The sequence below is a fragment of the Bos grunniens genome, chromosome 2 (genome assembly GCF_055505025.1).
Source record: "Bos grunniens cultivar Pamir isolate PY7600 chromosome 2, Bosgru_T2T1.0, whole genome shotgun sequence".
NCBI classification, from domain to species: domain Eukaryota; kingdom Metazoa; phylum Chordata; class Mammalia; order Artiodactyla; family Bovidae; genus Bos; species Bos grunniens.
The window spans coordinates 17930036-17942010 of NC_141166.1; the positions used below are offsets into that span (position 1 = coordinate 17930036).

At 46.9% G+C, this 11975-nt stretch overlaps 1 protein-coding gene across 1 annotated transcript in view; it reads right to left on the reverse strand.

The window, feature by feature from the left end:
- PSMD1 (proteasome 26S subunit, non-ATPase 1) overlaps window positions 1-4051 on the reverse strand; it is an 81654-nt gene extending 77603 nt beyond the window's left edge. The window contains exon 1 of the mRNA XM_086335730.1: window positions 3874-4051. Coding sequence (XP_086191856.1) covers window positions 3874-3889 — 16 coding nt within the window. The 5' untranslated portion in view covers window positions 3890-4051. The remainder of the gene's footprint in view (window positions 1-3873) is intronic.
- Between the last annotated feature and the right edge of the window lie 7924 nt (window positions 4052-11975).

Sequence of the window (11975 nt, forward strand, 5' to 3'; positions counted from 1 at the left end):
ATGCAATATATATGCTAAGATAAACTAATGCTTAATGAAAAATATATCACAGTTGGAAAATAAGCATTTTTTGAGGGGTGACTTCATTATAGGAATGATTATTTTTCTTTAAAGCCAAAAAGTTTCTATTTCAAAGTTCAAGAGTTAACTGTTATCAAACTCTCACGATACCACATATATCACATTATGTGCCTAATTCAACAGTTTTCAAAGTATGGCTCCTGGATCAATTGGTACAAACATTACCTGGGAACTTGTTAAAAATAAAAATTCTTGGCCCCATTACAGATCTAGTGAATCAAAAATTGTGGGGGTGGGGTCCAGTAATGGGGCCACAAGCCTTCCTTACAATACTGATATTCATTATAGTTTGAGAATCACTGGCCTAATTGACTGACCAAAATGAGAAACTTGCCTACACAATTTTAGAATAAAATTATTCACACGAAATAAACCAAGAGTCATAAAATTATTTACAGAAGCAGGAATATTTACTTGTCAACTCAATGGAGTAAAATAATTTGACTATTTCAAGATGCTTATATTAAGGCACCTCTGTTGTATTACAAGTAACCTACAAGGTTTCGCTAAATGATGAGCAATCTCACTTGTTCTGACATGTTACTGAAGCAAAGCAATCCTCATGCGAGCCTGAGGTGTTGGCACCAACAGTGAAGAGTAGAGGAAATAACTGTTCTCTCCCAAAAATGCACCCTGAAATACAGTCACATATCAAAGGGATTATTAAGGGGGGAAAAAAAGTGGGAAATTATTGTCCTTGAACCATAAAGGAAACTAAAATGTTTCTCAGATGTTTTCCATGTAGGTCCTAAAAATCATTCTGCAACAGTGAGTTGAAACTGTAAGCTGATACAAAAAGTGTCAAGGCAACTTTCCTTAGTAGATGTAGTCATTTCTAAGTGTTAAGTGTAGGTTTGCCAAACAGCTTCAGGAGTCTTTAAAGAGTCATATGGGAAAAGACACAAAATTCAGCGAAGGAAACTATGCCATGGTTCTAGCTAGGGCATATTACTATTCTAAAACTTTAAATGCAAATAAAAGGAACCTCTTGGTGCTATAGGTTGGTATAACAAATTCAGAAGAGAGAGGCTGAATTGAAAGCATGAAGAGAAAACAGATTAAAGAATCCAATGTGGGGGGTGGGGGGAGATTGGGAACTAGTGACAATGAAGAGCTAATAGAGAAGAGTGCCTTAAATCTGGAACAGATGGTAAACAGCAGAACGCTTTATCAAAATACTAAAAATGCTACCCATTCCCTTATCAACAATCAACAGTATGCCTGAACTGCTTTTACCAAAAGACGTGATGAAAATTTTTGTACACTCTCCTGTTTGGTTTCACTTATGACTAACGTGTTACATGGTTGTCCTGGCTTAGAAATGCTGCCATTGTCCATGGAACACAATGAAATCAAATACCTACACTTCATACACAAATATTTCCCATCTTAAAAGCAGGAGAACTCACCTTTAGATGGGGGATGGGTGCACTGGGGAATGGGAAAGGTTTCAGGATGCTAAAAAATCTCCTGTGCCGTAATACGAAGTCAGCAAGTACTATCTAAGTTGCTGTATCAACTTATAGCATTATTTAAAATAGCATATTATTCATAAACATGAAGCTATGCTCCAGAAGACACAGCCTGAAGTTCAAACAGTTGCCTCAAAGAATTTCATTCTAACATCTCCCTTTTAATAACCCCCTATCTCTCTCTCTCCACTCCCTTTCACAGCCAAAACTCTCGAAAAACTTAACAGTACATGCTGACCTTTTATTCACCACTGTGTTTGTAGTGTCCTGCAAGTGCCTAGACCATAAATGAACAAATAAACCGACTAATTCAAACTGGAACCTGTTAGCTTCTCTTTAGCACCAGGGACAGATCCTAAACCACAGCCAGCCAAAGAACAGGAAATCAGGTGACAAAAAGGTTTGGAGCAGAAGCTGATTAAGTAATCCTGTAAATGTAACCAATGAGTAACAAAATAAGTACTATTCTACCATCACTGAGCCTCAGAGCAGGACTTCAGAAATCATCAGGTTTAAATTCTATTAAGTTCCATACAAGTGTTTTCTTTTTAGCCTCTACTTCAAATACTCTAGTGACTGATTTATTGATTCGATTAGTTAACTGATTTCTTCATTCGAGATACACTTTTGAAGTTCTGCCATCTGCTTGGCAGTTTTAGGAATTATGAAAGGTTTCCCGCCCAAAATTCTACCACAGACAGAAAGACAGTAGTCAGGTAAGTAAACAAAGTAATTACAGGACTGTAATGAAGGAAGGGGATGGATCAGGGGGAGAGACCCAGCATGTTTTAATAGGATGATCAGGAAAGACTAAAATGTGATCAGAAACTAAGGACTGAGAAGCTAAGGGAAAACTTGAGGAAGAAGAGTTTAGAAAGGGGGAAGAGAATGTGACAGGGCCCATAGGAAAGAAACTGACATATTCAAGGAACAGAAAGGCCAGTATGATTATGTAAAACCGAAGAAAAGAGTAGTACAAGACAAAGCAGGAATCAAATCATGTAGGTCTTTAAACTTGTATTTTATTATAAACACAACAGAGAGCACTGAAGGATTTTAAGCAAAAGAATATTATGTGATTAAAGTTTAAGAAAGAATACTCTGACTACAACAAGAAGAATAAACTATATGGAGGTAATGTTGGAAAAACAGAATCTTAGGGCTCTCAAAGCAACCCAGGCAAGAGATGAAGGTACTTTGGGCTAAGAAGATGAATCTGAAAAATAATGAGTCCTACATTTACAAGTGGTAAGAAATTTAATGCTAATTTTATCTTTACAGAATTGTGACTGGAAAAGCTTTTACTTATACTGAACTAAAACAAAAGTCTATGTACCGGTGGCATTTCTTCAAGTGTAAAATTATGCCTTCCAGGGTCCCGCCAATTTAAGCAATCTTTAGAAACACAAGTTCCTTAAAAGTGCAAGTCACTGTCTTCTGATCATCAGTTTGTTTACAACAAAACACTTGCGGGACAAGTGTAGAGTAAATCAGGACGAGAAAAAGGTCTGTGAGCCGGCAAAAAAAAAAAAAAAAGGCACCAAGACTGTGGACAACTTTGTGCAGATCGATCTGTAGTGAGGGGCTTAAAAATCTCCACTTGAAAACTGACTTCGGAGCTGATACCACTGCAAACGTCATTCCACGAATCCACGCGCTCAAGGGTTAAGTAGAGGAAACCCGCCCGCACACCCAGGAGTTCCTTCTTCAAGGTAGCAGAGTTACCGCGCATCCAGCCTCAAAACCTTAGGCTGATTCTCAGTACACAGGAAAAGTTCTCGGGGTGCCTAATTAAAATATCCTTGGAATAAACTCAGAAACGACCTGCCCCAGCCCTCGTTTAATTTAGATTTCACTCCAAAGAAGATAAGAGCTGGGTCAGGTCGGGAAGTACTGTGTAGCATGGGCTGCCTTACTGTCCGGCTGCACAGAGGGAACCATCCCACCCTAACCACCCGCCAGAAAGGGCTGGGATCGGACGGCCCCACACGCTCAACCTCGGGAGGGAGGGAATTAAGGAAAAGCCGTTGGGGTCGCAGACCGGCCCGGGAAGCCCCTAGGGTGCGGGCACGGGTCGGGGGGAGTGGCTAGGGAGGGACGACGAGCCGGTCCACTCAGCGCGATTTTCCCCCCGAGCCGGAGGTGGTCGCGGGGCCCCCCTCGGAGAGGCCGGGCCGCACGGCCAGCTCCCGCCCGGAGGTGGGCTTCGGACAGCGAGGCGCGCCGCGCCTCCGCCGAGGTGCCCAGTCACCGGCCCTGACTCAGCTAAAAGCCGGCGTGGCGGCTCCTCCCTGGCGGCGCCGGCGGCGGCCCCACTCACCGGCCGAAGTGATCATGGCTGCGCCCCGCACTCGCCCGCCCGCTCGCTTGCCGCCCGGGCCGCGCGGTGTATCTGTCAGCTCAGGGCCCGCTCGCTTCGCCGAGCCTCCTGGCTCCCCCCGGTGCCCTGCTCGAGTCAGTCGCCGTCTCAGGCCGCCGGCTCACTTCTCACCCAGGACCCTGCCCGCCCCGGAGCTGCCCGCGACGCCGCCTGCCGCCCGGCGCGAATTCTGCCCCCTGGGCCAGTGTCTCCCCGGGCCGCCGCTGCCGCCCCGCCTCGCGCGGGATGGGGGTGCACGAAGAGCTCCATGGTCTTCTCTAACCCTCCTCGAGGCCACAGCTCCCACGGGGACAGGAACTCGCGTCCGCACCTGGGGTCAGGCTTCAGAATAGCCACCCCTAGAAAAAGGACCCCACCGTCACCCGCCATTGATGAGAAAAGGGAGGTTGAGGGGAGGTTGCTCGCGGTGTTGGCAGCGCCACCTGCTGCCTGGGCGGTCTCCCTGCAGCGCCCCCCAGCCAAGCCTTTGAGGGTCTGGGTAGTGCAAACAGCATTTTCTTAGAAAAGTGATTTTCAAAAATTTTAAAAAGTGGAGCCCAGCTTTAAAAGAAATTCTCACATCAGTGCTCTATTATCGTATCACAGTGAATGCCTAAGTAATCACTGGTTTATCATAAAGTTGAACAAGGAAAGTTTTAATTTACATTTGGAATAGTGAATATTGTAAATGGTTTAAAAATCAGAAATATACAAAGATATACAGTGAAAAGTGTTCCAAAGGAAAAAAAATGTCGTTGTTGCCTTCCCTCTGCCCAGTTCCTCTCAGCCTCCATAGCAGCGGGTTCCTGTTTTTTAGTATATCTGATTTGAAATGGCAGTTATGATCGCCATCCGCGGTTTTATTCCAGCTTTAGTAGACAATTTACTTCAATAGTCAGTACTGAGAAAGTCTTGACAAACATGAGTGACAAATGGTGGCATTTTAAAGCTTCTAGCCTCGCACTATCAAGCTAGTCTTCAACAGGCTAGTTATTACTAAAGCTTATTTCTGAGGCCTTTTCAAAACAGTTTAACCTAGTTCCACAAACCATTGTTTCTCACTGGAAATAAAATTTGATTGATGACACACTTGAGTGTCATCAACTAAAAAAAATTAGTATTCTTAAAGCTATGTGTTAAAATATATTAAATGTAATTATTAAACACTTTTGAAGAATCTAGCTCAGATTAAAAGGCACTGCCCTCAGAAGTGTGCATGAAAAACAAACAGGCTGAGTACTGATCAGTACTCTGACTGATCACTCACATAAAGACTCTTGTGTGCCCCAAAGTCCTAAAAGAATCAGATACAAACGCTAACAGGTAGTGGAAATGAGTGAAGCATGTCTAGTGTAAGAAAATACCGGCTCAGCAGGATAGTGCATGGAAACTGATACTAGTGTGTGAGGGGCAGTAGGGGGTAGCGGCGACTGGGACAAAGTGAAGAGTGATGCCCCAATTCAGGGCTTTCCTGATGGCTCTGTGGGTAAAGAATCCACCTGCAATACAGGAGACACAGGAGACACAGGTTCAATCTCTGGGTCAAGAAGATCCCCTGGAGGAGGAAAATGGCAACCCACTCCAGTATTCTTGCCTCAAAACTCCCATGGACAGAGGAGCCTGGCAAGCTGCAGTCCAAAGGTCGAAAAGAGTTGGACTGAGCGATTGCGAATGCTTGCCCACCCCATTTAAAGAGAGCAGTGGCTGCTTGCTCCTACTGTGGTGGTCGGCCAAGATGCGGGCTACTGTCATGAGGGCTTATGACTTTTTTCCAAGAAAAACCAGAAACCAGAATTTTTTGTGAAATCCTTGGAATTTTTAAAGTTGGTAACTTGGGTGAAATGGGTGAAGAGGGTAGAAAGGTATAAACTTGTATTTATAAGAAAAATAAATTTCCCCTCTTCTTTTTTCGCTGCAGCAGCTCCCAACAGCCTTGACTTCCTGCTCACCATCTCACAATTCTGCGGGCCATTCTTCACAGCCAGCCTGGAGCACTACTCAAAACAAGGAAGACAGGGACTCTCTCCTCCGAGCTCCTCCAGGACTTTCACCCAACCCTGCTTACCCTCCACCTGCATGCCCCACTCCTCTGCCCTGTGGGCCACACTCCTGCCATCCTGAGCAGCTGTGCAGCCGTGCACCTTGTCTCTGACCGCCCTTCTACCTTCAAGGCCTTCTCCTTCTCATACCCAGCTAATCAGACTTGTCCTGAGTTCCAGTCAAGCCACACCTCCTCCAGGAAGCCTTCCATGACCACCTTATGATGTGTCCCCTTACAGCCTTTACCCCACACAGCTATAATCTTATCTCCTTGCCTATGTTCCAAGTAGACAAGGAACTACTCAAGGGCACAGCCACATCTCATTCATCTGTGTCCCCTATGGTAACTAGCACAGGGTCACGCAGGTAACAGATGATCAATAAATGTTTATTAGACCAATGGCACAAGGGTAGAACTCAGACCTATATCTTAGAAACCCCTGCCTCTCCAAGACTCTAAAGTGATTTCTTTTCAAAGGACACAGCAAGACCACAGAAAGGATTCTTACCCAGTGCTCTGTTCATAAAACAACAATCTCCCTCCAGATTTAGGGGTAACACAAAAGATCTCAAAGCCCCAACGAGGTCAGTTGTTGTCTCACACTCGTATGGGCTGGGCCGGGGTCTCTGTCAGAGTGAAAGGAGGAAACCATGATTCTGATTTTTATTTGCACATATACCCACCTTGGTGCTTCCCTGAAGCTCAGTGGGTAAAGAATCCGCCTGCAATGCAGGAGATCCCCGTTCGATCCCTGGTTTGGGAAGATTCCCTGGAGAAGGGAAAGGCTACCCACATTCCAGTATTCTGGCCTGGAGAATTCCATGGACGGTATAGTCCATGGGGTCGCAGAGTCCGACACTACCGAGCGACTTTCACTTTCACTTTCATACCCACCTGGAGCAGGATTCAGTCCGAAGCGTAGCGGGAGCATCTCCGTGGCCCGCGCAGCGCCCTCTAGTGGTTGCAGCGCCTCCCAGAAGGCGGAGAAAATGGGAAGGGGCGAGCTCTCCAAAGCGAGCACCGTCTATCCGCTGCCCCAGCCTCCCCTCCGCCCCCGCCCAGTCCGTAAGCCTTCTGGCATTTAAATCCTGGGTCTTCGGAGGGCCCGGTCCTCCTGTGAAGAACTGGATTTGATTGCTTTCCACCTCCCCACCCCCCGCTACTTTTTTAAAAATTCGGGGTTTTTTGAAAAAAAATTTTTTTGGGGGGCCTCCGTTTGGCATGCGGGATCGTAGTTCCCCAACCACGGATGGAAGCCCTGCCCACTCTAGTGGAAGCCCTGGAACTTTTTCTTTAAAAAAAAAAAAAAATTATTGATTTATTGAGTTTTACAACAGATATTTTAAGCGAATTGAATCTACTTATCTATTTTTGGCCTTGTCACCTGGAATGCGGGATCTTAGTTCTCCCGCCAGGGATTTAAAACGAACACCACCAAAGGACACCATCCACTCCAATCAAGGGCAGGGGCAGAACTCAAGGGATAGCTCCTCTACTTAGACGTATTAGACACATATACTTAAGCGTTGTCCGATGACTGAATTGGGTGTCGGTTTTTAAATTTCAATGAAATAAAATTTTAATTTAATTTAAAATCAGTTCCTGGGTTGCACTAGCCACCTTTCAAGTGGCCCCCTGGGGCTGCCAAAGACAAGTGCTGGTGGCTGAGGTGAGGGTGGCAGATCCACTTTTCTTTTTTAAAAATTTATTTACTTTAATTGGAGGCTAATTACTTTACAGTATTGTGGTGGTTTTTGCCATACATTGACATGAATCAGCCACGGGTGTACATATGTTCCCCATCCTGAACCCCCCTCCCACCTCGCTCCCATCCCATCCCTCAGGGTCATCCCAGTGCACCAGCCCTGAGCACCCTGTCTCATGCATCAAACCTGGACTGACAGTCTATTTCACATATGGTAATATACATGTTTCAGTGCTATTCTTTCAAATCATCCCACCCTCGCCTTCTCCCACAGAGTCCAAAAGTCTGTTCTTTACATCTGTGTCTCTTCTGCTGTCTCACATATAGGGTCATTGTTACCATCTTTCTAAATTCCATATATGTTGTTAATATACTGTATTGGTGTTTTTCTTTCTGACTTACTTTGCTCTGCATAATAGGCTCCAGTTTCATCCACCTCATTAGAACTGATTCAAATGCATACTTTTTAATGGCTGAGTAATATTCTATTGTGTATATGTACCACAGCTTCCTTATCCATTCGTCTGCCAGTGGACATCTAGGTTGCTTCCATGTCCTGGCTATTGTAAACAGTGCTGCGATGAACACTGGAGTACATGTCAGACCCACTTTTCATGGGAGTGATCTTGATCTCCACAGAGGTGATGAGCTCAGCAAACACAGGCAAATATTCAGAAGACCTCCGTGCACGTGCCCTTTGCCTGGCTCTGCCTCTCTGTCTCTTTCTGTGTCCCTGTCTCTGTCTTTCTCTTTCCCTTCCTCTCTCTTTCTGCCTTTCTCCTTTCTCCCTCTTTTCCAGCCATGTGTCTTTAATCACTGACTGCCAGGGATTGCTTCCTAAGCTGCCGAGTGATAAGGTGCAAAGGGCCGCTGTCGGTTCCAGGACACCAGGGATCAGATCCCTGTTGCACAGTAGTTCTGCTGTATCGGGGGTGGGTCCACCTACGTGGCAGCCGGGCTCATGCCGGGAGGTGCTGTCATCAAGGGCTTGGCAGAGGACAGCGGGCAGTAAAACTGGTCACATGGCTACTGGTTGCTTCACGTACAGCCCGCAGGCCACATGCTTTTTGACTGAAAGCACTTATTCATGGAGCAGAAACGGGAAATGCAGATGGGGACTTGGGCCTCCAGGGGGTAGGTCCTCCGTTGGAGGGAAATGCCTGGCTGGGGCTGGAATTGGCCTGGATGGACTAAAGCATGAGAGAACCCTGGAAGCCATTGAAGATGTTAGGGTCTCTTTCCTCGAAGGACAGTGACCAGGAAGGCAATGCCTATCTTGGGAAACTGGAAGTCTGCCATGGACGAGCTGATGCTGGAAGCCACTGTCCCCTCGTGGGGTGGGGGAAGGGTGTAGGGAGAGGGCATGGTGGGTATAGGGTCCGGAGTAGGGGCTAGGGTGGCTGAGAGAGTGAAAGGTCTAAGATGATGAGCCAGCTCTGGGCTAGTGGCCAGGGGTGGGAGGAGTCACAATGTGCCCTCAGGAGAGGTCTCCTGCACTCTGGCTGTTCTAGCCGATGGCTACTAGCCCCAGGTGGCCGCTTGAAATGTGGCTTGTGCAACCCAGGAACTGATTTTAAATTAAATTACAATTTTTTTCCATTGAAATTTAAAAACGGACACCCAGTTCAGTCACTGGACAATTTGTAAGTGTATGTGGAACAATCTGAAGATGTAAATCTATTTTTGCAACTGTAAATTTAATAAAATCTAAATATAGAGTAAGTATTATGAATAAAACTTATCTGAAGTGTAAAATTCTCACTGGGATTTCAAAGACGCAAAATGTCTCATTAAAATGTATTAAAAATGCGGTTGGAATGATACTATTTTGGACATACTGAGCTAAATAAAATGTTATTAAAATGATTTCCCCTGTTTCTTTTGATCTTTTTTACAATATGGCTACTAGAAAAGCTAAAGCTACAGGTGTGCCTGTAGGTTCTCCTGAGACGAGCTGGTCTAGACGCACCCAAAGGCCGCAGTCCCTCTGCCCTTGGATTCGGGCCAGGCCCCTTGCCTTACTTCATAGTCATGGCTGCTCCTTGGTGATGGCACAGGCAGGGCCAGACCAGACCAGGGGCAAAAGTTGAACACAATACCCACCTCTCTCTGGGGTTAAGGGGCTGGGAGTGACCGCCGTGGCAGTTAGGAGTTCTGGAGAGCACAGTGCCCCGGACGGGGGAGGGTCAGGGTGGTCAGGCTGGAGGCCTTCTGGTGTTGGGGTAGTGATCTGAGGCCACACCCTGCTCTGCGAAGACCTTGTCAACCAGTGAGGAAGAGAAAGAACTCCTGTGACAAGACAAAGGCCCGGTTTCTGCCACTGGGACTCTTTATGAGGGCTTGGTCACAAGGACTAAGCACAGCACCTAATTACTCCAAATAAATGCAGAGCAGGACAGTCACAAGCATGATTTAAGACTTAAAATCTGAATTTCTGTCTTGGAAATGCACTGGTCTGCACTTGCAGCAGGAGGCCTGGCTGGGACTGGGCAGCTCAGGGAGGAAGCCAGACAAGATTCACGCTCTTGTCAAAGCCCTGGTCCCACGACAGCCTCAGCGCCCAGCCAGTCACATCCCATGGTCCCTCCGAGTCGAATTCCAAGATCTCTGTGAACCACAGCATGGCTTGGTCTCTGCCTCTGCTCCATATTGTATATGTGTGTTAGTAGGTCAGTCGTGTCTGACTCTTTGCCACCCCATGACTGTAGCCCACCAGCTCCTCTGTCCATGGAATTCTCCAGGCAAGAATACTGGAGTGGGTAGCCACACCCTTCTCCAGGGGCTCCTCCCAACCCAGGGATCAAACCCATGTCTCCTGCAATGCAGGCGAATTCTTTACCACAGAGCCACTAGGGAAGCCCCTGCTCCAATTAGGCAGCCCCAGATTGAAGGCAACCAGAGGGTTCCGGCCCAGGGACCAAAGGCTTCAGGGATACATGTGGGATTCTGGGCGTCACTCCTGCCTTGTACCCTGTTTCCCCCTGAACTTTCCACATGTAATAATGTGGCAGGCTGCCCAGGGCAGCTTCCACTTCTGTCCCAATCCTTGAGCCACTTACACACAAAACCATGTCACGAGGGGGTTATACAGGCCTCGAGTACAAAATAAGCGGCTTCCTCCTAAACAACTGGCTTCCTCCGCTGTGTGGGCTGTGTTTGCCTCCCAAACAGGACAAAGTGCAGCCTCCTGACCACAGGAACAGCCCTGCAGCGGGGATCTGCTACAGCATGGATGGCTTTCAGGTTAACGTGGCCACCGTCAACCTTCTCCAGGCACGTGGGGTCCTAGGTGGTCTGTCCCGGCTGAGAGGGGCTTGTTTAGACCACAGGTTTGGGGGCCTCAGCCCCTGGCCCCTTTGCAACTTTGCCTTAAGCCTGTGGTTTGATCACCAAGGGACCCCTGTGCAGAGTCCTCTTGTAGACAAAGGCTTTGAGAGGAAACCGTGACGCACATAGTATAAAGGGTTCTCTGAGACTCCGTTAGGCTGTCTCGGCTTGTTAAACATTCGCGTGTGCAGACACACACCCTGATAAGTACCAAGTTAAATGCTATCTTTTAAAGAAAAGGCAGTCTCTTTTAAATGTTTACTGATACTTTCCAGCTGCCGGTTTTCCAATCCCAACAAATGTGGTCGCGGACATGTCACCCTGCCCAGGACTGGGGGATTTTCAGACCAGATGATTCCAGAGGCCCTGCCATTCACCCTGATGCCCTGCTCTCAAAGGTCCCTTCAAGAAACATTTTATGAGAATAAAGGGGAAGATCCATTTTGTTTTTGATTAGACAGCAATGAGGTCTGATTTTATTAGCTATTAGGAATTCTTGATTCAAGTCAGAACCACGGCCATATTAGAAAGATTAGCCCCCAAGAGTCCACACTGGGACCTGACCGGAGGCCCCTTGCTGATGGCTCCTGGTACCATTGTTCTAATTGCCCCCTCAGACAGGCCCACCCCAACCTTTGCACCTTGCGAAGAGACTCACCATCAAGGGCATCCCTCTGGTACCCAACTCTACTGTCTGCTAGAAGACAGCAACCATACTTCCTGAAAGGATGGGGCCTGTCTTAGCAATTTCTCGAGATGGCAGAGAAGGCAGGCCAGGGCTTCCAAGCAGGAACTGTGGGATGGGAAGAGGAGGAGACCCTGCCCAAAGGAAGCAAAAGTGGGTCTCAGTCCCATTTAACATTTGGGAGGCAGAACCCAAAGCTCAGTAAAGAAAGACCTGCTCTCTTCAACTATTCACAGCAAATACTGAAGGTAATGAAAAAATCATGTGTAAACCACCCTTTGGGCTTCCCCAGTGGCTAGGCGGTA